The sequence below is a fragment of the Alligator mississippiensis genome, chromosome 1 (genome assembly GCF_030867095.1).
Source record: "Alligator mississippiensis isolate rAllMis1 chromosome 1, rAllMis1, whole genome shotgun sequence".
Classification (NCBI taxonomy): Eukaryota; Metazoa; Chordata; order Crocodylia; family Alligatoridae; genus Alligator; species Alligator mississippiensis.
Genome location: NC_081824.1, coordinates 467,559,665 through 467,586,443, shown reverse-complemented (window position 1 = coordinate 467,586,443; position 26,779 = coordinate 467,559,665). Strand labels below are relative to the sequence as shown.

Here is a 26,779-nt window from a genome sequence, read left to right as displayed (position 1 = left end):
AAAATGCCCAGAGAAGTTGTGAACCTGTGAATGGCTCTGATGGCAGTCACACAGCAGAAAGAAATGGCGTGACCTCTCGAGATCTGCCATCAGGCCAGCAATAGATCCCAGTCCCCTCCTCTGATTTGGGTCAAATTCCTGTTCCTAAATCCCGTCATCGCCTGTGTAACACGTACCTGTCGGAGTCGGGAGACGAAGTTATGCTTCACTCCCCGATCCCCGTACTACACGGTCTTAAGACACGTGCTGGAGTTGGTTTGTGTCGCATTTGCAAGCAAACGTTATTAATCATGGGACCTTCTCAGTCAGTACAGCTCTTCTGTTGGCTGTAACTTAGGTGACCCGATCGGGATTTAGCAGCCCTGCAAACCTTGGGGAGGAGAAAAAAAAGGTAGGAGCTCTTTGCAGGCCTAGACAGGTGCCCCAACTAGTTTGGGGGTCCCAGAGCACCCTTCGCACTGGGTTGACCTGGGTAAGAGTGCCCCGAGACAGACCTCCTGGGAGAAACTTCCACGAAAGGAAAAGAGGCACGTCGCTGCAGGCAGCTGCCACATAAACCATTGCTTTAAACTCCCGTTGGGTGCATGTATGAAAGCAGCCCCTTCGTTTCCTACACTGATTTTACCACTAGCAGGCAAGGAGCTTATAATCCCGCAATCTTGTAATCTCTGCAAGCTGCTGACAGCTCGGCTCGGAGCAGGCCTCGGTAAAGCGGAGGACGAGGCTAGGGACACGGTGCTGAGCCGCTAGGGTAGGCAGAGCCCTCTGGTCTTCACGCCGCCCTCGGAGCAGCTCCGGTTGGGGGTTGCCCAGACTTTCCCAAATAAACGCCCCCGGGAGGATCGAGCGACATGGAAAAGCGGAGAATGAAGGCAGCGCAGAGGGTTCGAACAGCAGTCGCAAGGCAGCTGTAACTACAGCTTTCGCCACCACAAAAATGAGCCGGATGGCACGAGCGCTGCTGCGTGGGGTGGGGACTCTCTAATCTTCCCCTGGCAGGGAATCTACCACGGGCCACGTAGGCACACGGGGAACCATCCCTGCTTTGCAAATCCCATCCCTGGCCTGCGTGTGGGGCTGCATCCAGAGGCCTTCAGAGAGATCCCAGCCAGCCAGAAAAACTAGTGGGCTTGCATCTTGTGTCCTGAAAAGCCACTTTTTGCAAACATGCAAAGCTCTTGTGATTTTTTTTTTTTTTTTCCTGTTCAAAATCCCACCGCCCTCCCTCCCTGGTGAAACGACAGGGTTTATTTAGCACCGAGTTCTTCTTTTTTGCTTTGCCTTTGTGGGGGTTTTTTTTCCTGTTTCTCCTTCCAAAGGGCTGCGACCAGGGAGCTGGAGAAGGAAAAAAAGGGGGTGGGGATGATTCATTCCCTTGTCTCGGAAAAATCAAAGGTAGGAATGGGCACACCGGATGTTTGCTGTGGCCTGGGCAGCGGCTCGTGGCATGTCGCTACCCACCGAGTGCGTGCAGTGCAGGGAGGCCTGGCATCCCTTCCCGGCGAGCATGCTGTCGGCAGTCGCAGCACAGCCCTGCATAGATAGCAGGCAGGTAGACCGGGTTGCCAACAGGTGAGCTGTTTGCTTAGGGACGGCTTTCCACCGCCATCAGGCTTCGGGACAGTCGCGTGGGAGCCCTGGCGAGGCTTAGACCCCTGGTGAAAGGGGAAGGGAGGTGACTGAAAGCGGGTGTCACCCACAGACCTCTGCAAAGGGGGCACTGCACAGCTGAGATCAACCCAGTGTCCCAAAAAAAGCCGAGCCTGGAGCTGTTACTGGCTCCATGCTGGGGGATCTTGGTTGAATCCTGTGGGCTCTTTGGGGTAGATGTTTTGCCGGCGTGAGCTGTCTTTGCTCCGACTTCCGCCCAACTGTGGGTGTTGAGAGGGTGTGTGCCTGGCTCCTCTGCCCAAAACCGGCTTGTCCCTGGGGCACGACATAAGAAAGTCCCTTCAGTTCTGGTTAAGTCTGGCTGTTGCTCTTTTTCTTTCCTTTTGTGCTTGCCTCTGGGCTACTGAAACCAGCCCGGCTGGTTCTTCCATCCTGCTCAGGGCACCTCTTTCCAAGCTGTGGGGACATACCTGAAACAGGCTGCACCTAGCCTCGCCCTCTGGTGAAATAGCACCGGGACTTTGGGAGAGCCCCTCTTTGCCCCTAGGCTGTGCCCTCCTGGGGCTGAGCATGGGGATGTCCGTACAAGTGGGGGATGCCAGCTCTCCAAAGGCAGGGCTCCGGATCTGCCCGTGCCCAGAGCCCCTTCGAGGGTCCAGTACCATCTGCAGCAGTTCCCTGCGACTGCCCGGTGCCTCCATCCTGGGGGCAGAGTGAGTGCCCACTAAAACAGACCCAGATGAGCGCTGAGTCCCTGCACTTCCAGCATCCAATCGTTTGGTTGCTGGGCAGAGGTCCCTGGAGGGAGAGGTGCGTGCCTCAGCAGGGGCAGGAGCCCAGGCCCGGTGCGCTCTGTGGCTCGGGTGGCCTGTCCTAGGAGTCCCGAGTGGTTCTGGGTGTCTGGATATCTGCACCTGCTCCCTGTCTGGGAGCTATTTTTGGTGATGGAAATAGCTGATAAAGGAGCTGGGCGGCGGGGAGCGATCGGTCTCTGGGGACCTGCAGATGTAATTGCTTCCAAAGCAAAGTGCTGGCCGCTTCCTCGCTGCAGACACTTAGTGGGAGCTCAGAGGGTGACCTGGCGACTTGGGGGGGTAGGTGTGCCACCCCCATCCCCTTCAGTTACTGTGAAGCTGGGGGTGCAAGGAGGAAGCAGCGAAGGGATGGGAGCAGTTCGGGAGGTGCCTGGGCTGGGTGTCCTCATGGCAGTGCTACATCTCATGGCTCTCGGAGGGCATTGGACTCCCTGCCGCGGTCTCCAAAGCCAGGAGATGCCTTGCACCGTGGCAGGGAACCACTTGTGCACCACAGAGCATCCTAGCCCCGGCAGGACGGGCAGGCTATTCCTGCTCAACCCCACGGCGATGCTGAGCCTAGCTGGAAGGGTTAGGGTTAGGGTTGGTGTCTAAAGACACCAACTCCCCCCGCACGACCTCTGGGAGAGCTCTGGGGCACTGATTTGATCCATCTCTTTCCAGCTGCTGAGTGGGCACCTGGCATGGGTGCTGGCATGTGGAGAACAGGAGTACCAGACCGCAGAGGGCAACTGCGCTCCCTGCAAGGCCTGCCCCCCGGGAGAGGAGCCAGACAAGGTAAGCCGCGATTCCCCTGTGCCAGGCGACGGGGCAGTTCTTGGGGCAGGTCTGTTGCTGTGCTGGGGAGTGGGGATGAGCAGGTCTGTCCTTCCTAGCCCTCGATCCGACGAGCCCCAGTAGGGATATGAAGCCCTCTCCAGGTGGTAACTGTTGAGCCGTGGGGCACCAGCCCCAATCAGCGCTAACAGGGCAGCCGTGGCAGAGACCCAGGTACGATGCCCCATGCAGACTTAGGTCCAGTTGGGAGAGGAGGTGGGACAGCCCCGTGGTCCCACACCTACCGCCCGAGTATGGATAGCCACTGTCTCCTACCGCGCGCCACTGACTCCTTCATTTGGGTCCCTGCAGATGTGTGGCTCTGGGCAAGGCCTGGGGGCGACCTGTCAAGCCTGTTCTCCGAGCACCTTCTCAGCCAGCCATGGAGTGGCACCTTGCTTGTCTCATACCCTCTGCGAAGCCAGGAAGAGGGTCTCTGCCAGTCCTGGGACAGCTACAGCTGACAGTCGATGTGGAGACTGCGTGCCAGGGTAACCGCACTTTATATACCGTTTATCTATACTTTATTTCACGTAGGGGATGGCAAGTGGGGTCCTGCTGGTGCGTGGCCTTTTTCACTTCAAGGCTCAGCCTGGGCTGTGGTGGCTCTCGACTAAGGCCTGGCCGTGGCTGAAGTGGCTAGCAATCCCATGGGTCCAGCTTTGGTTTCCCTGCCTGGTACCCGGTGCCCACTCACAGCTGGGTGGATTGGGAAGTGTCTTCCATCATCTCTGGATCGACAGCAATCGCCTTAACTGCTCTGCCTCTGTTGTCTGTCTACCTGCATAACTGGGGTCTGCACTCCTAGTCGTGTCACTGGGGTTGGGCATGCAGGGCACCAGTCCTGGACACTAACTTAAAGGGGGCACTGAAGTGGCAGCTGCCTGGGGAGTCTTTGCCCAATGCCAGCAGCCCCCACATCATGCAGTAGCAGCTGGGTGCAAGACACTGCAGCATCGGCAGGCAGGTGACAGTGGCCAGGAGCTTTGAGTCCCCGGGGCAGGTAAGACCGACTGCCTCCTTCTTCCCCACCACCCCAGGGTTGAACTTGTTGGTTGCATGTCTGCAGTCCCCCAATGCATCTGCAGCTCTGGAAAGGGCTGCGTGCTTGCTTGTTCCTAGAGGCAGGGCCCATGCCTTTCTGTGGGCCTGTGGAGATGGGGTGCCTGGCTCTGACCCCTCCTGAGACGGGCCAGTGGGTCTGGCATCACCGAAGCCAGCAGCGAGGCTCCGAGTTGGACGGCAGCCTCAAACTCTCCAAGCTGCTGAGCAAGGAGGGGGCAGGAGCCGGTGACTGCAAATTGAGTCACTGGGAAGCTTTTGGCTGAACTCGCCCAGTTTGTGCGCTCCAGGCGGAGGGGAGCCGACTGCCTTAGTCACCTCTCTGTGCTTCGGGCTTCTGCCAGGCACTGGAGCAGATGCAAATCTGCTGAGTCAATAGCACTGGGTGGAGGCCGCTTGCAGAAGGGGGAAGTGAGTTTCTGCCCGCTTTTCCCTGGGAAAATTTTGTACTTTTCCTTCTGGAGGTTTCCATAAGCTGCAAATGAACTGGCTAACTTCACTCTGCCTCTGAAATGCAGCCACTTCTGGGGTGGAACGTGGCACATGATAACAGTGCAGAGCAATGCTTGTGTTGGGACAGGAAGAGGCTAGCAAAGGATGTGGTGGGAAAGTAGCTGCTTCCGCGGTAGGTGCACGAGTGACCTTGCACCTCCCTAGTAATGCCCAGGTGCTGTTCCAGTCCCCCTCTCCACTCCCTTGCTAACTCCTCTTCAATCTCGGCAGGTTTTACAGCCCTGAAGGGGAGACGGACCCCACCACTGAATGCCTGCCGTGCGCCTCTGCTCCCGAAGGCATACCGGGGTGCCCAGGTCAGTGCTGGGGATGGGGAAGGAAGCAGCAGCCGTTGCATGCGAGGTTGTGAATGGCCTGTGTCTAGAAGGGTCGGGGGAGAGGGGAAGACACAGGGAGCAAGGAGACCCCTCTCTGCTGTTCGTTGAGACTGTCTTCCTGTGAGTCCAGCTGGTCCATGGTCCTGAATGCCTTGCCCTGCCAGCCCCCCAAAGCAGACTTGCTGCCTGCTCGCCAACCCGCCATGTGCAGCTAGAAATCCCTGTCATCGGAGAAGCGAGGGAAGCATCCACCCATGGTCCCATCTCCCTGCCAGTGCCACAGAGCCTGCCTGATAACAAGGAGCCTGTTTCTAAATGGCCTGACCATGCTGGAGCCAGCCAGGCAGCTCTTAAGGCTTGGAGAAGCAGGCGATAGGCCTCCAGGTTTGGACGGGTCTGTACTCGCATCATCCCCCTCCGGAGGCACCGCCGGGATGGAGCTTGGGTCTGATGGACTCTGTTGCCAAAACTCCCAGCACTTCTCTTGGCTCAGCTCTCTTCCCTCTGTGCTTTCCTTGTTCGGGGAGGGGAGGGAATGGCTCTGGCTCTTTGCAAAACCGGAGAGGGAGAGACAAGGATCTGATCCGCTGCCAAGGGTCTCCTCTAGCAGGTCATAGGTATTGTCCTTCCCGTCAGGGCCTCTGGTCTCTGCAGGGGATTACCAGGCGCCCGGGATCCTGTTCTCCATCTCCTTGGCGTTTTGAGCTGCCCCTGCCTACCCACTTCCCTCTGGGAATCCACTGAACTGCTTGTGGCAAGGAGTGGAGCGTGTTTTTTTTTTCTCCTTTCTGCCATTTGTGCCCTCTCGGAGCTGTTTTAGAGCCATAGGTATTTTTGCAGCTCACAAAGCCCTCTTTGTGCCAGGGGGTCATTAAAGCACCTGAGGGCAGGCGGTAGCTCAGGGATCCTCAACCAGGGTGTAAGAGGTCCTTTTGAAGGGTGGTGCAGGAGGTGTGAGGATATAAGCAGATAAGGGCAGGCTTGGCTCAGGTTTGCCCTGCCTGCCCCCTCAGCAAGGAGGTAAGCCCTCTAATTAATTAATTAATCAATCATTTCTTTGAAATGAGGTGCCGTTCAATTCCCAGAAGCTGTGGAGGGGGCCTCCAGTCTGAGGACAAACCTGAAAAGGTTGGCAATTACTGCAATAGATAGCAGGCTACAAAGAAAACAGCCTAGGAAAGCCCTTTCTGTCTCTGCAGAGACTTTGGGCCAGATGTGGCTGCTCGCGCACATCTGGATTGAAGTGCGAAGGGGGCAGATATGGAGTTGGGCTCCAAGCATGAGTCTCTTGCTGCTGACATCTCTCTGCCTTGTCTGCAAGCTCCTTGAGGACAGAGAGGGTCTCCCTTGCTCTGTTTGCACTTGCCAGGTGCTGCAAGGCCCCGGGCTGTACCGCTCTGTGCGCTGGAGCAGGAGATAGGGCTGCAGTGCAGCTGTTTAGGACGCAGCACCTCAGACGCTGTCCCAGCGCGCAGCACTGCCATTCCCTTGGTCAGGATGGGAAGCCGGAGGCCCTTGAAGGAGCCGTGGAGGAATTTGCGGGGGCGGGGTGGAATGGCTGGGGTTAGTAATTATGGTCACAGCCGAAACGCGTTGCAGCAGCGGCTGCACGTGTCTGGTCCCATGAGTGCCCACTTGTCTCACGCGAGCCCACGTCAGGTGAGCAGCAAGTCACGTGCCCTCCATGGCTTTGCCGCCTCTGCCTGGTTGCATCTGGGGGGGGCGGGTGCTGCCCGTGCAGGCTAGGATTGCAAATGCCAGGATAGCAAGGCATTTGCATGCCATGCACAAAGCTTCCTGGAAAGGAAACCAATCGAGCGGATGTCTGTCTGCCTGAAAGTCCCAGCAGCCGCCCGAGACGGGAGTCCTGGAGTGCGTGTTGCAATAGGAGGTGCGTTCGGATGGGAGGCAGTCTCACGTGTGCGTAGAAGGTGGGGGCGTGATTCACCTGCCATATCTGACGGGGCTGAGACTCAGGGAGCACCTGGGGCCAGGCTGGCCTGTTTGGGCAAGGAGAGAGAGGCAACTTTCCAATGAGTTGTTCAAGGTGCTGCGGTTTCGCTGGGCGGCTCATCCTCACAGGAGGCTGAGGCATCTCGGATAAGCACGAGAGGAGTCTGTTGGCATCCTTTGCTTTGTGCCATGTCTGTGTCTAGGGGATCGCCTGCAGGTGCTATAAGGCTCATGCCTGCAAGCTGCTGGGTCGGTAGGCTCAGATCCTAGCAGGGTCCCAGTTGACCTTTCCAGAGCATCTATAGCAAAACCCATTTGTCTTTAACACCTAAGACTTTAATCTAGATCGTGGAGGAGCACTGACACTCCCATGGCATGAGGGTAGGGTGTTAACCCCACCTCGCCCTCACAAAAATGTCTAGCACGCAGCTGGAAGTGTGGCTGGTCCATTCAGTGTGAAGTGAGGGTTAGTGCCAGGTACGTGCTCAGAAGAGTATTTTCTCTCCTCCCCTCTTTTTTTTGTTCTTTTCTTACTAAACTGACAGGTCCCTTCTCCTCCTCCTGCATCAGGCTGGTAACCCCCTGCGCCCAGCTCCGGCTTTGTTGCATTTGGGCAACAGAAACCTGCTTCCTAGCTGGAGATCTAAAAATCCTCCAGTGGCCGAGGTGACTCTGGATCTCTGTTGTGGAGGTGGCAGAAGGTAGAGAAGTCGCAGGGGCAAACCTGAGATACTTCTGGAGGATGCCATAGACCCAAATCCCCACGCTGCTCTGCCCTTTCTGCTCAGATCCCTCTGTCCCCCCAGCACTGCTGCTCCCCAGGGATGGGTTGAAGCCATAAGAAAAGCATCTCTTAAGTGCAGAATAGCAGGGGCTGCCTGGAACGTCAAGGACCTGTATTTTATTCCAGTTTTGGGCCCCCGCTACAGAAAGGTTGTGGACAAATTGAAGACGGTGACAATGGTTGCAGGGTTGAAGCAGATGACTTGCGAGGAGAGACGGAGGGACCTGGGCTGATTTAGTCTGGAGAAGAGACTGAGAGGGGATTGAATAGCAGCCTTCAGCTCCCTGAAGGGGGGATTCAAAGAGGATGGAGCTGGGCCGTTCTCGCTGGTGGCAGATGACAGGGCAAGGAGCAATGGGCTTGAGCTGCAGCAAGGGAAGTTGAGGTTGGATATTAGGAAAGACTTTCTCACTAAGAGCGTGGTGAAGCACTGGAACAGGTTACCTGGAGAGGTGGTGAAATCTCCATCCTTGGAGGTTTTGAAGACTCGGCTAGACAATACCTTGGGATGATCTAGTGGGGGATGGTCCTGCTTTGAACAGGGGGGACTAGATGATCTCCTGAGGTCCCTTCCAACCCTCATTTTCTGTGATTAAGTGCAAGCCTGCAGGCTGAGGGGGGAGAGAGAAGCAGCACAAACTCACGCTGCTCTTGCTGGCGCTCCCCAGAGATCAGTGCTCCCTGCCTTGCAGCCCTCTCCTGGGGGATCACCACCCCTGCGCGTGCCTGCCAGCGCACTGCGCATGGGCCTAGCATGGTGCCAATGGTCCCGAAGCACTGCCTTGGCAGAGGAGCTATGTGAGGAGCTCCATGTTGCATTGTTGGCACCTTGTATTTGCAGACTCAGTCAGATCCCAGCTGGCATCAGCTTGTTGGCACCGCTGGGGGTGAGAGTGGTGCTGATTTCCACCCTCATTGAGGACGTTCTTTTCTTACCCAGCTCTTCCTCCTTCTGTTGGGCTTAATATTTTCACAGCTTCCAAAATAAATCATTGGGCCCAGGCCAGGTGTGAGAAATCGGCTGCCAAAGCTCCAGTAGCGGCTTTAACATCTCCCTGAGCTACCAAGATAAACGCTTTGCAGGAGAGGTGGCATCTCTGTGTAGGGGGGGTAGTGCTCTACTGGGCATATGTGGCATCCTCTTTGAACTGGCAGGTTGTAATTCAGTGTGTTAACGTAGGTGTGGGGAGACCAAGCCATGTCCTGTCTGCATGGAAACACAGGTTCCTCTCTTGGGGAACCCTGGTGTTGGCTCGTCAGACCCTCCGTGCTGGCTGCAACGTGCAGAAAATGGTAGGGGTGCCCTTTTGAACTAAAAAGCATTTGATTTGGTTTAGTTCACACGTTTCGCTGTTCATACAAATGCATGCGCTGCAGCGCCAGGCACTTTTAAAAGCACCCGGCAGCATGGTGCAAGCATGTGTACAAATGCCCTTTGATTCACATGTGCTGCGGGTCATGGACAGAGAGGTATCTGTTGCAAGCAGTGAACAGTGGGTACGGGGGCACAACACTGCCTGTCTCTCCAGGAGCCGCTAGTGTGATCATCGGTGCCAGCCCAGCTTCGAGCAGGCTTGTTGGGCAAACAGCACTTTGCCCACGATACTTGATGAGGGTCAGCCTCCATCTCGGCCGCTCTCGGGACTGCAGCAGCGTCGGCTTGCTGGCTGCAGCAGCAGGCCTGGCGGAGAAGAGAAGAGCTCAGACGTTGGCAGCTGCTAGTCGAGGAGCCAGCCTTTTCAAGGCTGTGCTCACCAGCCGGGAAACTACGGGCTGCTCGAATGACCGTATCTGGTAGCTCCGTGGATGGCCAGGGCAAAGGAGGGGCAGGACGCTGCGCACGTGCTGCCTCGGCACAAAGCAGCCAGCAGCAAGTCTCACGGCCCCTCAAATGCAGAGACCCCTGGGATCTGGCAGGTGGGACCGTGCTATTTGTACAGCTTTTCATGGGCATCTTTAGCAGCTTGGACCGTCCTTGGGTCTTCACTAGGTTGTTTCACTGGGAAGCGTCTGGCTGCCTCCCTCCCCACTTCCGCAAATGGGGTTGGTAGGGCTCGAGGCCCAGGTGACGGAGCCGTTCACCCCAGGCAGGTGGCACACAACTTGCTGCTGGGCCTGGTTCGTGGCCCCTGCTTTGCTTCTGCCCTTGGCTTTTGTCTTCACGGTCCTGAGGGTTTCACTTCTCCTCCCCGTGGCCTGGAGCAGTCCAGACCATTCGCTTGCTCTGGTGCTGTTTGCCGCCGCAGGGACCTGGGAGGTGGTCGTGCACCTTGCTCTGTTGCTTGCGTTTGATTGTGGAAAGGGCAGCAGCGCTGGGTGCTGTCTCCTACCAGCACAGACTGTGGCTTGTCAAGTCCCCAGGGAGCCATCGTTTCCCAGGTGGCAGACGGTGTGACCGTGGGATGCTACAGGCAGTCACTGAGCAGCTGGGGTCCCCGTTGGACAAGCCTCAACTGGTTGCACCCTCGCTGGGTTTGGCATTGCCCGCCTGAGGTTCGGAGCGCTCCCCTTCCGAGGGGCTTACGGAGGACACCTGCCTTCTCTGTGGGGATGGCAGGAAAAGCCGGTCCTTCAGCCCCAGAGTCACCAATCTCCCCTCCTCATTCCTGCCTGTGCCCAGCGGGGCAGACGCTCCACCCAGCATCAGTCAAGCGGCTCCCTACCTGTTACTGCAGACAGGACGGAGGCTGCTGTGGGGCACCAAGAGCGCACTCGGTGCAAGGGTTGCCATGTTGGCTGGGCACAACCTGGTGGGACTGTCCAGGACCTGCTGGGACGAAGAGCCAGGTGTGGGCTCCTTGAGTCTCTGTGGGAGGAGAGGCGTTCACTTTTGATACCCTCCTACCTGCTATTCTAGTCTCAATTGCAACGTGTCCCTCTCCCCGTTCACCTGATGGCAGGAGCAGGGATCTGGAAGCACCTTGCTGCTGGCTTCTGGGATTTTAGAGGGATCCAGGCCCTGTCCCAGCCGCTCTGGGACCCTCATGTTGGCTGGGAAAAAAAGCCAAATGGCCTCTAGCAGGACAATGCAAAAAGTCTTAGCTTTTTTCTAAAATTTTTCTAGCAAAAAAAGAAACTGTATTTTATTTTTGAAGGAAAAATGGAAAGCAAACCCCTCCCCTTGTTTTTTCTGTTAATGCAAACCTGCAAATGTTTCCTGATATGAACCCCACACTGGGGAAACCACAAAAAGGGAGGGAAGAGGGTGTTTCCAGACTCCGGGCCCGTCTTGCTCTTGGGTTGACTTGGGGCTTTCTCTTTCCTTCCCCAGGCTCCAAGGTGGGGCTGACCCGGCTGGTGAGGCACGTTGACCCGCTGCAGAGACCAGACAAGAAGGCGTCCAACGGCACGCAGGGCGGGAAGCCGGAGGAGAGCGCCACGCAGTACGCCGTGCTGGCCATCGTGCCGGTTTTCTGCGTCATGGGGCTGCTGGGCATCCTGGTCTGCAACCTGCTGAAGAAGAAGGGCTACCACTGCACGGCGCACAAGGAGACGGACGAGGAGGCGACGAAGGCTGAGAGGAGCGGTAAGTGGCGTCGGGTGTCCGGAGCCGATGTGTTCTTCCTTCCCAGGTACAACCCAGGCCAGACCTCTCCCCCAGCCCCTCTTCGGGTATGTTGCCTCTTTGGTGCCCCTTCATGCTTCTCTTGAAACCCCCAAGTTGTGATCTGTGGCCTGCGAAACCAGTCCCAAATAGGGCCCAGCTTGCAAAGAGCTTGGGTGCAGGAGAAGATCAGCTTCCAGGCTGCCCACCCGTGCTGTGGGCAGGGTGGCATGTGGCAGTGCAAAGGGTTGGGCACCTTGGCAGCCCCTCAATGTGGAGGCCAAGGTGCTGAGACCCCGGGGACCCTGCCTGCCCTGGGGTCTGGGATGGGCTGCGCTGGGTGGAGGAGGCGGTGGGGAGCTGTTCAGTGTCCTTGGGGTGACGAGCGTCTTAGTCCCCAGCTCCATCCTGCCAACCGAGGAGCAAGGAATAGACACCAAGCCTGTTTTTGGCTCTGTGCTCTCTAAATGACAGGCGAACCAAGAAGAGCCCCTGTAATTGGAAGCTGTGGGAGGCCTGGGAGGAAGCCTGGGGCTGGCTGGGAGCCTTTGGGACACAGTTTGGGACCAGCCAAGGCCTCTGGTGGCAGGGGCGGGCATGCCTACCTCTGCCCCTGCTCTGACCGCCAGCTCACGCTCCCTCCCAGACACCAGGGCAGTGTCTGCCCCCTGATGTGGCGTCAGGCCTGTCCCAGCAGCTCGCTCTGGGACAGCAGTGCTGGCTGTGGCCATGGTCAGTACAGACCTTTGAGCTACCCAGCGTCCAAAGGTGGGGAAGGCCAGAGTGTTGTCCACCGCGCTTTGCACCCTCCTTGCCTCTGTAGAGAAGCCCCCAATGATACCTCATTCCCACCCAGAATATAGATGTCCACCCAAACCCTCTGGTCCTAGCAGTGTGCCTAAACCCCCTAGTCTCCTTTGAAGAGCCTCCTGACTGAAGCAGGGAGGGAGTCAGGGGGGCGAGAGGACTTCCCAGGCTCCATGAGTTTTGTCCTTGCCACTGGTTCTGCAGCAGGGAACAAAGCTTTGTTCAGCAGGGTGCCTCAAGGGCAGGGCACGCTGCAGGAGATGCTGAGTAAGAGCCGCCTCTGCAGTCCCAGCGGCTAGGAGCGAGCAGCAAGGGCACAAGGGCTGGCTGTCCTTCGGAGGAGGCTGGGCCCTGCAGCTTGGAGGGGAGAAGAGACAGCAGAGACCCCTTTCTCCCTACCGCAAAGCTGCCAGGTGTGCTAGTGGAGAGGGTAGCACGGCTCTGCTAAGCACCGTGCCCTTCTGTGTAGCATGCATGTGTGCGTGCATGCTCTGCCTGTGGGGAATCCAGTTCCTCTCCTGTAACTGCTCTGCAACCCCAGGAGCTCACAGGTCATGAGCTAAGCCCCCAGAGCCAGGACTCTGACCTAAACCCCAGGAAAGTTTGTGGTTTCCAGCAATCCTGGCCTGGGTCTGTCCGAGCCTTGCATGCCCCTTGCCCCTCTCCTGCATCCACAAGTGCAGCCTCCATACAGAATCGGGACTCGTGGTAGAGGTAATATCTTTGATTAGGCCAGCTAGATTTTGCAAAAGAATTTCTTTAATTTAATATCACCTCTACCACAAGTCCTGATTCCTTTTGCCTCTAGACTAATACAGCAGCAGCCTGGATTCCTGCCTCCATACAGAGGCTCTGGCTGCCTTGCAGGTTGGGTGGGTGTGCTGGAAGGGGGGTCTTCACTCCACCCAGCTGCTGGTCCTACCCTCTAGCACTACCCCCTTCTGGGGTTTGGGGCACAGACTTGTTCCCAAACCTAGTAATAAGCTCCCCAAAATGGATCTGCTTGCTTTGCTCTCTTTCTGGATGGCTTATGTCAGCACATGCCAATGTGACCGATTCCCTCCTGATCAGCTGCGTCTCTCCTGGGCTTTTCTCTAGCAGGGAGCACAAGGTATATTTGTACCCCTACCCCAGGCCAGGCCCAGGGAGCTGAATGATAAAACCCTTTTCTCTCTTCCTAGCCTGTTTTTTTCCACTGGCGCAAAATTGGCGCTGAGGGACTTGCTGGCAATGCCGTCTCTGAATCGGAGAGATCTTGAGGGTGTGAGCTGTTAGATGTGCTGTGCCAAGCATAGCCCATGCGGTACAGGGCATGATGTGAGGGTTAACCAAGTATCTCCTGACTTTTGGGGGCCTGTGTAGCAAGGACAAGCAATGCTCGAGTCACCCAGAGGCCTCTGTCCATAGGAACCTAGACTGGTCTGTTCCCCCACCCAATTGCCCAGGGCTGACCTGTGGCTGGCTTAGGTTTGCTGCTCACTTCCAGCAACGGGTACATATATTTTTGGCCTTGATGCTGGGAGTGGCTGGCACTTCTCCATCACCCACGAGATGAAAGTGCCCGGCCTGCCAGCACGACTCCTCCCTGGGCACAGCAAGATTAGGTGGCACGTCGCTGTCCCTCTACCAGCAACGGGCTTGTTTGAAGGCGCCCTCTCTTCTTTAATCCCATTCACTGGGAGATCCTCGAGAGAGGCGCTTTGCTCAGCGGTGCCTGGGTGGCACAGCTGGGCTGCATCCTCAGGCACCATCTGAATACCGAGTGCCCTGCTCAACCCATTTCCTCTGCATGCCGGCCTGTGCCCAGAGCACACCTGGGTGGCACAGCTGGGCTGCATCCTCAGGCACCGCCTGAAGCAGCTTGCCTCTGCCCGGCATTGTCGTCGTCCAAGAGCCCGTGGCTGCTCTGCCCGCCGTGCTCCTCGCTGTCCTGCATGCCTCTCCCCCCAGTGTTTTGGGAGAAAAGTGAAAGTTTAAATAACCCCAAAATGCTTGACGTGCGCGCATGTCGCCATGACGACCGTGAAGATGGGTCCCTGGTGCTTGCGGCACCGGTTGTTGCTGGGCTCGATGAGACGAAACCAGTGCTGACCTAGTTTCTGGAGCAGACTTGGCTACAGTTATGCTGCCCTACGGGATACGAGAGGGGGGTGCTGCAGATGTGCACAGCAAAGCCCAGGCTTATAAAACCTCCTGAAGAGGGCTTTATAGCCAAGGAGCTGGCATTGCTATGATCCCGTGTGATTTCCAACCACGACTGCACACCCCATTCCACAGCTGGAGAAACTGAGGCACAGAGAAACACAGCTGCTTGTTGAAGGATGCTCAACCCCACTAGTTTCCACACTCGCTATCCAGCTGCATCTTCAGCAGCTTTGGGGGTCCTTTCGCCTGTGGCCAGCTGTGTTGGGGTGCCTGCCAGAGGTTACGAACAGGTGCCCAGGAGAATAGACCCTTAAGGAGGAAGAAGGATCTTGTTGGCAGCCTAGTAAAGTAAAGCAGAACAGAGACCCTGATCTCCGGAGACCGTGGTTTTAGTCCCGGTTCTGCCACTGACCCCTGTGCCTCGGTTTCCCCACCTCTAAAACAGACACCAACACCAATTGGCATGAGCAAGGCCACGATTAAGTCTGGCAGGGGCTAGAGGTGAAGTGTGGGGCAGCATTAGAGATGTCCTGCCCACCTCTGGCAGAGGGGCCCAAGCTGCGTCCGAAACCAGGCTGGATCTAGGATCTGCGGCCGGGCTGGTCTCTCTTGCGGGCAGTCCTGAGAAGGGCCAGCTGCACCGGGGCTGGTCCACACCCAAGCAACCCCGACACGGGCAGTCTCTGTTGCCTGATAACAGCCAAGTGGGGACGTGGATACACGTCAGTCCCAGCTGTGCTGTAGGTGTCCTGCGTGACCTTGGTCAAGTCACTAAACCCTCTAGGCCCTGGAGGACAGGGGTCATACTGCCCTTTGTCTGAGCGATTGAGACCATAAGCTCTTCCAGCTAGGAAGATCGTCCATGTACAGCACCTTGCATTCATGCAGAGCAGTGGGCTCTGGGGCCTCTGGGAGATGTGACCGCAATAAAAGATGGGTGATTTGAGACCTTCCACTTGGCACCTGCTAATTTGGAGGATAGTGCATGGTTGGTGGGGGCTGGGACTCTAGGATTAGGGTTCGGGGGTGTTTTGAAGCTCGTGGCAGGAGCTGGTGTTGGGGGGATGTTCTTCTTGAGCGCCAAAGGGTCCGTGGCTGTTGCATGGTTTCCTGGGATTGGGGAGGACCGAACTGGATGCCCCAGGTTGTCCCTTTCTGTCCAAGAGACTGGGTGTCGCTTGGGAGCAAACAACTTTCATGCTCCTCCGCTTGCTTTAAAGCAGGGGAAGCAGACTCGGGACGTTGGGGTTGTCCCTGGCCAAGCCATTGAGACAAGCCTTTATTCCTCCACCTCCACAACAGGCAGGACCTTTGTGGACCTCTGTGTGGCCCCAAGGCCAGCACAGACAAGGCGATAAGATGCCCTGGTATTTCTGTGCAAATGAGGTGATATGGGATGCTCACACCCTGGTGTCTCTCTCTGCAGGTAGCAGCTCTACCTACAGGCTAGACGATGCCAATGAAGACACCATCGGGGTCCTGGTGCGGCTGATCACGGAGAAGAAAGGTCAGTGGCGAGGGAGGCAGGGCTCTTTCCAACCCGGTGGAGGGTTGGAGGGTCTTTCTAACCCTGTGAGAGAGCCGGAGGGTCCCGGCTCACACAGTTATGCTCAGGGCAGAGGTGGGAAATTTTCAGAGCGCCGACCCGTCACTCTTCAGCTGCCAGAGCCTCCCGCATGCAGCTCCAGCACCATCTCCTCGTCTTTTGTCCGAATGGTGTTCAACCTTTGCGCGTCCCACAGATGCTGTTCCCTGCTTCAGGCATGGTCAGGGGTGAAATGTATAAAGAGACACAAGTGTTCCCCAATTATCCAGCACATTTATTTAGAGAGAACAAAATGCATTAACAAGCAACAGGTTAGTTACCCGGCTAAGCGGTTGCTCTGTCCCAAGCGCGTGGATCAGACAGCCTTTAGTCTCTCCAGGTCAGCAGGCTTGAAGGCGTGTCTGGCCAGTCTCTCTCTACTCTTACCTTTGTATGAGCTTGACTTGGCTAATCCAGTGTAAGCATGCTTTAAAATTTCCTTATACCTCTTGGCTTAAAACCCTACACTCCCCATCACACTTCACTCGTGCCCAAACAAGGTGATGCCTGGTTACATCTCTTTTTCTTAGCAACAGGATTATAAATCTTAGTATAACCTTAGTCACTGCAAAGTTTCAACAGCACCTTGGCAAGCTTGGGTAACGAATTCATAGAGCCATATGCATGAAGGGACCTTCAGAGGTCATCAAGTCCAACCCCCTGCTTGAGGCAGGATCGGCCCCATCCAAACCATCCCAGACAAATGCACTTGCTGCCTTTATAACCCCTGAACGGGGCTCACAAAATGCATCCGGCCTTCAGCTCATGGTCCTTTCTGGTGCTTTGGTCCCGACAGAGAACGCCGCTGCCCTGGAGGAGCTGCTGAAGGACTATCACAGCAAGCAGGTGGTGCAGACGACCCACAAGTCCACTAACAAGTAAGACCACCTCCCTTGGCTCCGGGGGTCTGTCACAGGGCAGGTTGGATGATGCACAGGCTCAGTGGAGGTCGGTGGAGGCAGGAGTTGCTGGGAACCCGTTTAGCACCATGAAAAGCCCTGGGTGTTGCAGCTATGGTGAGAGAGGAGCAATTCACAGCACAGCATCTTGTCCCAGAGGTCTCCCTGGGCAAAACACACTGGCAAGGAACCCAGTTGCAGTAAAGAACCGCACACGGGTCTGGTAGGGACCGGTCTAGCAGAGACAGGCCTTGGCCCCTGCACCCGTGTACCCCTGGGCTAGCAGGGCTGCAGCAGGATTTCAACTGCCCCTGTGCTGGTGTGCTGTGACCATATGAATGACCAGGGCTTTCTGCAGAGGGACCTCAAATGAGCTGTTACAGCCTCCTTGCCCAGAGGGCTGCCTGCAAGAAGCTGCTCAGGGCTGGTAGCTCTTGCAAGCATGGCAGAGCTGGCTCCTTGGGGAGGAAGACGGGCTGCCCTGCTCACTGTGATGCTTTTGGTTTGGGTAGGGTTTGTCATAAGGGGCAAGCATGGTGTATAGTGGGCAATTGGAAGATGCATCACTTGCCAGCATAGTCCTGGGCTACAGCCAAGTCTTAAGTCCCACATGGGGTCTGGGCTGAGGCAGGTGGGGATCCCATGGGGTAGTCAGAGGTGATATGGGCTGGGGCTGGTGGGACCCTGCTCTGTCCTTCCCACCCTCCCTTCTGACCATGTGTTTCTCCCAACAGGCTGCCCCTTCTGCCACAGCTACCCCCCATCTGCCGGCACCAGCACCACCTGCACACGGTGCAGGGCCTGGCCCTGCGCTCGGGCCCTAGCTGCACCCGCTGCAGCCAGAAGAAGTGGCCGGAGGTGCTGCTTTCGCCTGAAGCTGCAGCCACTGCTGCTGCCATCACTCCCATCCCCACGATGACCAGTACCGTCCCTGCCAAGCCATCCAAGCCAGGTGGCAAGGCTAGCAGGTCTGGGGAGATCACCATCCTCTCCGTCGGCAGGTGAGCGGGACAGTGGGCATCCGAGGGGGTCGGAGCAAGGGAAGCTTTCGGTGTCTTGTCAGCCAGCGGCACAGGGACACCTCTCCAGGTGCCCTGGTCTGCTCAGCTCAGCTCCCTGGGCTGGGTAGCAATCGGTCAGCAAGCCCTGGAATACACAACCACTTAGCCTGGCACTAACACCAGGTGGGCATCTGCCCAGAGGGAAAGAGGGGCTCTCTTGCCCAGCCAGGGCCAGGTGTCGGGAGAAAGGGGCAGCCTGCTTGGCCCCTGCTTGGGGGGGGGGTGCTGTGATCCTGCCTGACATGGTGCGGTGTAGGCAGGAGTTGCTGGGAACACATTTTTATACTTGGCTCGCAGTGGGGGTCTAGGCTTTTGAGGGATCTGGGCCTTGAATGCAGATCCCCTGATGGGGACAGGTTGCAGCTTTGCCAGCAACGCCTTGTAGCATCATTGAGCTGGCTCCCAAGCCTGCGGTTGACTTTTGAGCAGAGGCAGCCAGGTCTCGAGCTGCAGAGGAGAGTAGTCTCTAATCCCAGGGGTCCTGAGTGCTCTCCCTGATGCTAGCAACACAACTAGGGCCAGTGTATACCTGCCCCTAGGGGAGGGCAGGGGGTTGCCCCTTGTTCCCCCCGCGGTACTGGGACCTGCCCGACTCACGCACCGCGGTGCCCCCAGGTTCCGGGTGGCTCGCATCCCCGAGCAGAAGCCCAGCCTCCCGGAGGTGAGGACCATCTCCGAGAGCGGCGGAAGCGAGCTGCGCCCCGGATGCAGCCCTGTCTCCGGTGCATCGGATGCGCCCCGCTGCAGCCTCCCTGCCGAACAGAAGCCGCTGGTGAGCAATGGAGCAGCCCGGTCCACGTGGCTGAAAACGGCTGACAGCCAGCAAGAGGTGAGCAGCCTGTGCACATGGGGCGCCTGGGATCCAGCTCTCACGGGTGGTGAGAGGGCTCCGGTCCAAGTTTCACGTCCCTCTCTCCTCACCTGCTTGAACCCGGGCCTCGCCAGGCCCTTGTCTCGACATCGCACCCGCTGCCCTCTCGTGGTGCCATTCCCATAGGAGCTGCCAGAGATCAGCACCTCCGAGCCCCTAAATCCGATTGCAAAGGGCTCCTTCCAAACTCAAACCAGAGCCAGGCAGGTTTAACCACTCTGCACTGTCAGATGTGAACCGTAACAGGGCGCCTAATGTGGACACCTGGCTACCTCTCTGCTGTGTCCTCAGCATGGGTATCCAATGGGTACGGGCTGATTCAGGTGATCTGGACTGGTGTCCCCCGAGGTGGCATATTCGGGATGAACGTGCTGGTAGCTCCCACCTGCTAGAGCAGTCAGGAACCAAGCGAGCAAAGTCCGGACCGACACAGCCGGGGGCTCTGGGAACAGGGCCCAGCTCCAGCACGGCCATCTGCCGCAGCAGTAATGCTTGTGCGCACGCACACGCTCCATGACAGGAGCCCCGTGGAAACTGTTTTATTGTGAGCAAGGAAAACAGCTGGCGACCCAGCAGCGGGGAGGGTGGAGCGGGGGAGTGATGTCCCCAGCAGCGGTGCTACGCCATTGCATGCTAATAATGCCGAAGGCTTGGATGCAGGGCTGTAAACTGCTGCTGGTTGCACCTGTCTCTGGTTATGACGCCGGAGCCGCACGGGTCGGGGTGTGGACTGAGGGGAGCCCGGGGTCTGGGAGACTGGCTTTGTTTTCTGGCCTCCTTGGTAATGGCTGTGCTGCAGGCAGCTGGGTTTAGGATCCCCCGTAAGCTCCCCTTGGGTGTCCTCCTTGAGCTGACAGGTATCACATGGTGGAGCATGGGCCACGAAGGGACGTTGTTTGTGGGAGCCCAGACAGATTTTGTCTCCCAGCTCCAGGGCAGTGCCAGGGGGATGGCCGAGATCAGCTCTTGCCTCGGGGCTGTCACGGGGAGGCCGGGGAGCTCGTAGGGCTGCTGAGAGAGGAGCCATAGTGCACAGGTTGCAGCAAGAGCAGATGCTCTGGCTGGCCAAGCAGAGGGGCCTGGAGGGGTGGCACGACCCAGGGCTGTGGGGTGCGAGGCAGGGCCAGATTTGGGTGTGGGGGACACTGCTATCCTGCCAAGGTAACTCATCTGTGGCTGCTCCCTGGCTCCCATGTGTCCTGGGCATCAACCCACCTCCTTCCCAGAAAGAGAGGCCACAAGTTAGTGCTTCTGGGAGAGGAATCGGGTTGTGAAAACTCGGCTCATCAGCCCTGTCCGCACCCCACGCTGGAGTAGGAGCCCCGTATCCTCTCAGCCCCTTGCCCTGTGTCTGAACGTACCCCGCTTGCTCGTTTCAGGACAACCCGTACGTCATTAGACTGCGCGAGAGTAACCTTGTTATCTGAAGGTAACGCAGCCCTTTGGACTTGCGGTGGCGGAGGGTGAGGGGACGCCACGGCCTTCTCTGCTTCTGCCAGTCCGGTGCAGGGTTCGGTGCTTTGGGGGGCCTGGGCAGGCTCTTTCTGCTTGGCAGGGCTCTTGGCAGTGGCGTATGGTGAAGGGTACAAGGCTTTGTCCACCAGCAGCTCTGAGAGGTGCGGGGTCTGCACTTGCTGTGCTCAGAGACGGGTTCGGACTCGGGGCATGTACTGCCCCTACTATGGGGCACGTTCACACATGGGCTCCCACCTGCCCTTCAAACCTGCCAACAACTTGAGTCAGGAAAAAGATGCTGACTCTGCACATTGGGGCTTGAACCGTCACGATGGCTAGAAGGGTCCTGGTGGACTCTCCCCAACCAGAGTCCTGAGCTCGGAGAGGGCACGTCTGCTGTCATGAGTTTCTTCTGACTGGTTTGACTTCCCATTCCCTGCCTGGAATAAGGGCAGCAAGAAATTTATGGTAACACCTCCCTGAACTTCTTGAAGCACCCGGAAAGTCCCCTGTAATGGTGACAGCAAGGGAAAAAGGGAAGCCAGGTTCCTGGCTTCGATTCCTGGCCCTGGCACCAGCCTGCTTGGCTGAGCTCTGCGGGAGCAAGTCCACGGAGGTTAAGAAGCGGGTGGTATGAAGGGCATGAGTTTCAGACGCACAGTAAATACGTGAAGGTTGACTGGAGACAATAGACAGAGGCTTTTCTCGGTGGCTGTAGGGTCCAGGACTAGGAGCAGCAGCCTCAAGCTGCAACGGAAGAAATTTAGGTTGGAGGCTGGGGGCAACTTTCTGGCTCCGAGGGTGGTCACGCTGTGAAATCTCCATCCTTGGAAGTCCTCAAGAGCTGGTTAGACGGACACTTGGCTAGTCCAGGGTGAGCCTGCCTTGAGCAAGGATTAGATGACCTAGCCCTACTTCTCCTATGATCCTACAAGCAGTCTCCAACAGGGAGCTACAGCCTGGGCTCCTGGCTGGGAGATCGCTGTAGCACCCATGGGAGGGCCGAGAGGAGCGGACTCGCCCAGGCTGTGCTGTCTCTGGGTTGGCACCCAGTGCCGTGAGCCACCGCTTGCTTTAGTCCAGGGGAGAGGACCCAAGGGCCAGGCCTGGGCTGAGAGACACATCGCCTAACGAGCCGTCCACCTCCCAGCCCACAGGCAGAGCAGGCATTCAGACTGCAGCACCCTCTTTTTTTCTTATTAAAATATATGATATATGCATACATCCTCTATTATAGGCTTTCCAGCACGCCTCTTAAACCACATTAAGAAACCCTTGCACCCATTACAATAAACGCACCCTTTCCCCTGCAGCACCCTCTCCCTGGGCTGTGGGGCCCAGCCGAGCAAGGACAGGGGGTCTTAGCTCCTATCCTCAATCCCTGGGTAATTTCTGGACAAGCCAGGCTGCCTTAGGGATCTGCCATTCATTTTTAAACAGCAGAGCAGGTCACTTGCCCCAGTCCGCCCCTTGCTGCCTTTGATCGCGCTGGTAGCTAGAGTCAGAAAAACAGGGCAGGCAGGGTCCTCGGGTCACGTGTCGTCCGTCCCTGCTCCAGGTAGGATCAGCCCTGTCTAAACCCTCCTGGCCAAGTGTCTGTCCAGCTTGCTTTTAGCACTGCCAAGGGTGGAGGTGCCACAGCCTCTCTGGGCAGCCTCCCAGAGACAAAGATCTCCCAAACCTCCAACCTCGATTCCCTTTGCAATTTAAGACGATGACTCCTTGTCCTGTCCCATGCAGCTGCGCTCTCCCTGTCGTCTGTCCAGCCATCCTTCTGCTGTACCTTTTCTGCTGCCAAACCTTTTCTCCAGACTAAATAATCCCAGTTTTTCCACCCCCTTCCTCTTCAGTCGGATGTCCCAGCGCTCTGTTTATTCACGAATGAGCTCATTGGCTTGACTTCATGCTGCAGGCTCTTTGGGCCAAAGCCTCCCTTAGGTTATGGCAGTGCTGCTCGGGGGTACTAGACGCGAACCCGCTGGTTTTGGGGTGAGGAGGAGTATAGGGGCTCTGAGGAAGCCAGCATTGCTCACTCTTGCAAGCAATGCCACCTAGCACGGTATGCCCTAGGATGGTACTCGCCCATCGTGGGGGCCGCTGTGTCCCTCCAGGGTGTATCCATCATTGTGCGGCTCCCGCCAGCTGTCTCTATGGTCTGCTTCCTAGGGTCTGAGTCTTGATCTTGCCAGGCTGCAGGAGGAGCAGAGTAGGTCACTTCCCCCAGTGGGCCCTTGGCTGCCCTTAATCCCGCTGGTAGCTGGAGTCAGAAAAAACAGGGGTAGTAGGGGTGAGAAGCATCTCAGCTTGCCAAGCGCCCTCTGAAACACCCTTGTGTGGCTCCTCAGCTCCTTTGTGAGGAAGGGAAGGCGCCTCTGCCTCATTTTTACCAAGGAGGAAATGGAGGCACAGGATCAGGGACGTGCCCCAGGCCACACAGTGAGTCAGTGGCAGGGCTGAGCAGGTGTTTCCTCGCACCAGGTCCGCAGGGTAGCTCCATGCCCTCCCAAGGCTTCTGTGGCAGCCGATCCCCCAGTCTCGCATCCCTCCTCAACCCCACATCTCTCCCCTCTCCTGTTCATAGGTAATCATCTGAGTCCCCCGTGCGCCAGGAGACCTGAACGGCAGCTCACCCGGAGGCTTCTGGTTGGACCGTCCACCCAAGAAACGCACACGCTGGACGATGCTGAAGGCACCCCTTTCCCCCTCGGGAGATCTCCGCACGCACCCCCGGAGGATTGGGGGCCACGTGGCACCAGCACATGCCAGCGGGAACAGACTAGGGAGGTGCCTGGCATGGCCAAAAGCATTTTTCTTTTAAAGAAGGACTCGTCAGGGAGGGCGGGGGGCAGCTTGGCGCCGGGCTGGGGGACCCGCTCCAAGGTCTTCGGTGCACAGGGCAAGGACTTGGGTGTATGCTTCAGCTGTGTGCTTACAAGGGGGGTTGAGGAGGGTCGGGAGAGAGAGGAGAGGCTTCTTCCTGATCCCGGAGCATGTTCCTAATTCCCACGGGACCCAGCACGAGGGAGCACGTCACACTCCAACGTAGGGGGCAGGGACGGCTTCAGGGGCCAGGGCATTGACTTGATCAGTCTGCAGTATTTCTTCCCCAACTCCCTTTTTATGAACAAAAGCAAACCCTGGGCATATTTCCCGTGCTGGAGAAGACCCAGCCTGGGGAACCGCCAGCCCTCTGGCCACAGCAGCGTCTGAGCGGTGATAGCATTAATCCAGGCACAGCTCTTTTGCAGCATTGCCAGCTCTCATGATATCGTGGTGAGCCTGGAAAGAAGGAGGGCATGGTTTTTTTTTCCTCTTCAAGCCCCAGCTCCTGGAGTCATGGGGTGAGAGGAGAATCTCTGCCTTCATTTAAAAATACATTTCCCAAAGTTTCTAGCCTTCGTGGCTGGAACGGTCGCCCTGGGGAAGCTGGAAGGCTTGGAGCCAGGAAGGAAATGTAACAAAGCAGTGTCTGTATTTAATGTCCTGGTCTTGTGGTGGGTGAGAAAGCGGCAGACCCATGATTTTTTGAGCACACACAGCTTGAATGAGTCTAATGTGGCTCTCGGGCGGACAGGTGCCGGTGGGACTTGATAGTAGCACAGGGAAGCTGGTGGGTCCTTGCTCCTGGGCGAACAGCACTTCTGCAGTGCTTTCTGGCCCCCGGGGGAGCAGCAAATATTGCTCCATGTGCTGAATAGGACCTTGCCTGGCCAGTGAGCCAGAATGCACTCGGCCGGGCTTTTAATTGTGCCTGTGGGCACGATGGGTTTTCGAGCAAGGAGCTGTAAGTGCTGGGTCCTGGGATGCGGGGGATTCTCCCGGCAGGCTTGGAGAGGGGCTTTGAGCTCTCCCCTGCTGCACTGGCACGGGGGCCCAGTCTTCCGGCCCCCACTTCAGTGTCCAGGGGCTGCTCCGGCTTCTGCCAGGACAGCTTTTGCAGAGCTGATGTGGGATCCAGCTCAGGCCCCAGCGCTGGCTGCTACTGAGGAGGATGCCTAGCACCCCAGCCAGGCTCCCGTCCCCGTGCTCACGAGCGCTTGTCCCCGGGAGGGCCTTGGTGTACGGCCGCAGTATTGCTTTTAACCGCCGCAGCTTGTTCAGTCCAGGGGGCACGGCCCTGCAATCCAGGGGGCAGTTGCTGCTAGTACGAATGGCTGCCCCTGACCCCGAGACTTGGAGCCTGGTGCAGGGGTCTGCGGCGGGCGCTGCTGCCCCGGGGAAGACTGATGCGTGGGGGCCTTTCTCCGGAGGGCCCAGCCTCGGAAAGCGGCGTCGAGCCGCCTCTTACAGTCCTGGCCCCGGGAACGCTGCACGGCTGAGCGTGCCACGGTGTTTCATTCGCGAGCCCAGCTCTGTAGTGCCCGACCCTCATCGGTGGGTCAGAAGTGTTAGGTTTGAGGGCTTCAGCACCCCCCACCTCCCCAACTTTGTACCAGTGAATCGGGTAACGCGGGACCACGGATCACCTCCTCCTGGCTGGGGGAGGCTCAGATGTGTCACCGTGCACATGCCACATGCCAGGCATAGCAGGGACCTGGAGCGGGTGTCTCTGTCCCAGCCCAAGCTCATGTCCTCCCATCTTCTCTCCCCAGCCCCACGGGAGGGTTTACCCTATTGTTTACAGTAGGGCTTAGCGCTAGCATGTGGCGTCGGGCCCTCTAGTCCTGTCTGTTTTTACATCCTTATTTATGCGGGCGGCGTGGGGATCTGCTTTTTAACCCGGCTGGCGTCGGCCAAGCTGCAGCCAACAGGGTCCCCAGCTTTGCCTTTTTTATTTACTGATATGTGTATTTGGGGTTGTTTTGGGGGTTTTTTTAGCCATCTGGTTTTTTAAGCCTCCTAGTTTTATGTCTGGACGTCAAGACATTAAATAAAACACGAGTTTCAAGCGGACTTCTGTCTCCAAGTTTTCTTCTCTTCCTCTCTTGGGGGGGGCTTTCCACAGGGCACTGGAGTCCGGGGAGGGCCACGGCAAGTTGCCTTCGCAGCTACCTTTGGGTGGGTCATAAGTCCAGAAGCAGCTACTCACTTTGGGGCTGCCTGGTGGCACCATCCCTCTCCCTCCCTCTTCCACCTCCATCCCCTGCATAGGGAAACTGAGGCAGGGAGCTGCCCTGCATCATTTACCCAAGGAGACACAGTAAATCAATGGCAGGTGTGCTTGCCAGGCTCTCCTGGCTGCATGGCAGTATTAAAGCAGCCCTACTCCAAATGGAGCCCGAAGTCTGGCCAGGCAGCTCTCAGGTGTGTGTGTGTGTGTGTGTGTGTGTGTGTGTGTGTGTGTGTGTGTGTGTGTGTGTGTGTGTGTGTGTGTGTGTGTGTGTGTGTGTGTGTGTGTCTCTACCCCCCCCCAATAGCTGGATATATCTTCAGGAAACTGCTTTCTCTTGAGCCAGCCCTGGTTATTGGCTGCCAACTGCACCAGCCAGCAAGAGCTGAGGCTTGCAGATCTGTCTGGGACAGAGGTCCAGGTCCCTGAGCTCTGCTCCTTTTTTCCTCCAGCAAGTCACGGCGAGGCCTTTGGGCAAGCTGCTCAGCCCCTCTCTCCGGCTCCCGTTGCCTGCATGCAATGAAGAAGACACCTGACTTTCTCCCCGGGCTTCAAGCTTCTCCTCTGGGGAGCATTTGTATTTATAGTGCTACAGGAGGGAACTGGGCTGATTTTGGTTTGGAGAAGAGAAGACGGAGTGGGGATTGAATAGCAGCCTTCAGCTCTCTGCAGAGGGGTTGCAAAGAGGATGGAGCTGGACCGTTCTCAGTGGGGGCAGATGGCAGGGCAAGGAGCATTGGGCTCAAGCTGCAGCAAGGGAAGTTGAGGTTGGAAATTAGGAGACTTTCTCAGGAGGAGGGTGGTGAAGTACTGGATCAGGCTACCTAAAGAGGTTGCAGACTCTCCATCCTTGGAGGTTTTGAAGACCTGGCTAGACAAAGCCCTGGCTGAGATGATCTAGTTGGGGCTGGTCCTGCTTGGAGCAGGGGGTTGGACTAGATGTGACCTCCTGAGGTCACTTCCAACCCTCCTTTTCTATGAGTCCATAGGGGTTGTGAGCTGATCTGGAGCATCACTATGTGACTTCTGGCTCCTGTGCTCAAGCTGCCTTATTATGAGATGCTGCAGAGCAGTGGGTGCCACCAATAGCGGCATCACAGCTAGGGACAAAGTTGGTCATTGTGGTTGCTTGTGCAGATGGAAACACTTTGAGAGACAGCCTTCATTGCAGGGAAGGGGAAGTAGAGCTTGGAAACTCCCCACTGCAGGATTGGCTCAACAGGCTGGGCCTTTGGAGTAGGGGGGTGGTGGAAATCATCCTGGTTAAGACAAAGCTAGGTCGAACAAGAACAAAGAAGATCCAGGAGCGAGACGGGAAGCCATTTGCAGGAGGGGGAGTCTGGCCACCTCTGTAAGATGCACCTCATCCAAAGAAAACTGCGCAGGGAAGAAAATAAGGCAAGGAGATGCCATGCAACCAGGCTGATCTGGGTATACAGCAGCACACTGCTTGCGCCAGCCAAGAGGAGAGAAGTTGTGTTTAGGAGCCCT

The 26,779-nt window shown here is 57.3% G+C and overlaps 1 protein-coding gene across 1 annotated transcript in view; it reads left to right on the top strand.

The window, feature by feature from the left end:
* Window positions 1-25,131, top strand: part of RELT (RELT TNF receptor) — a 49,568-nt gene extending 24,437 nt beyond the window's left edge. The window contains exons 3-12 of the mRNA XM_014603492.3: window positions 3,090-3,203; window positions 3,555-3,733; window positions 5,028-5,113; window positions 11,143-11,397; window positions 15,794-15,874; window positions 16,749-16,830; window positions 17,586-17,852; window positions 18,528-18,741; window positions 20,163-20,212; window positions 22,820-25,131. Coding sequence (XP_014458978.2) covers window positions 3,090-3,203; window positions 3,555-3,733; window positions 5,028-5,113; window positions 11,143-11,397; window positions 15,794-15,874; window positions 16,749-16,830; window positions 17,586-17,852; window positions 18,528-18,741; window positions 20,163-20,210 — 1,326 coding nt within the window. The 3' untranslated portion in view covers window positions 20,211-20,212; window positions 22,820-25,131. The remainder of the gene's footprint in view (window positions 1-3,089; window positions 3,204-3,554; window positions 3,734-5,027; window positions 5,114-11,142; window positions 11,398-15,793; window positions 15,875-16,748; window positions 16,831-17,585; window positions 17,853-18,527; window positions 18,742-20,162; window positions 20,213-22,819) is intronic.
* The last annotated feature ends 1,648 nt before the right edge of the window (window positions 25,132-26,779 follow it).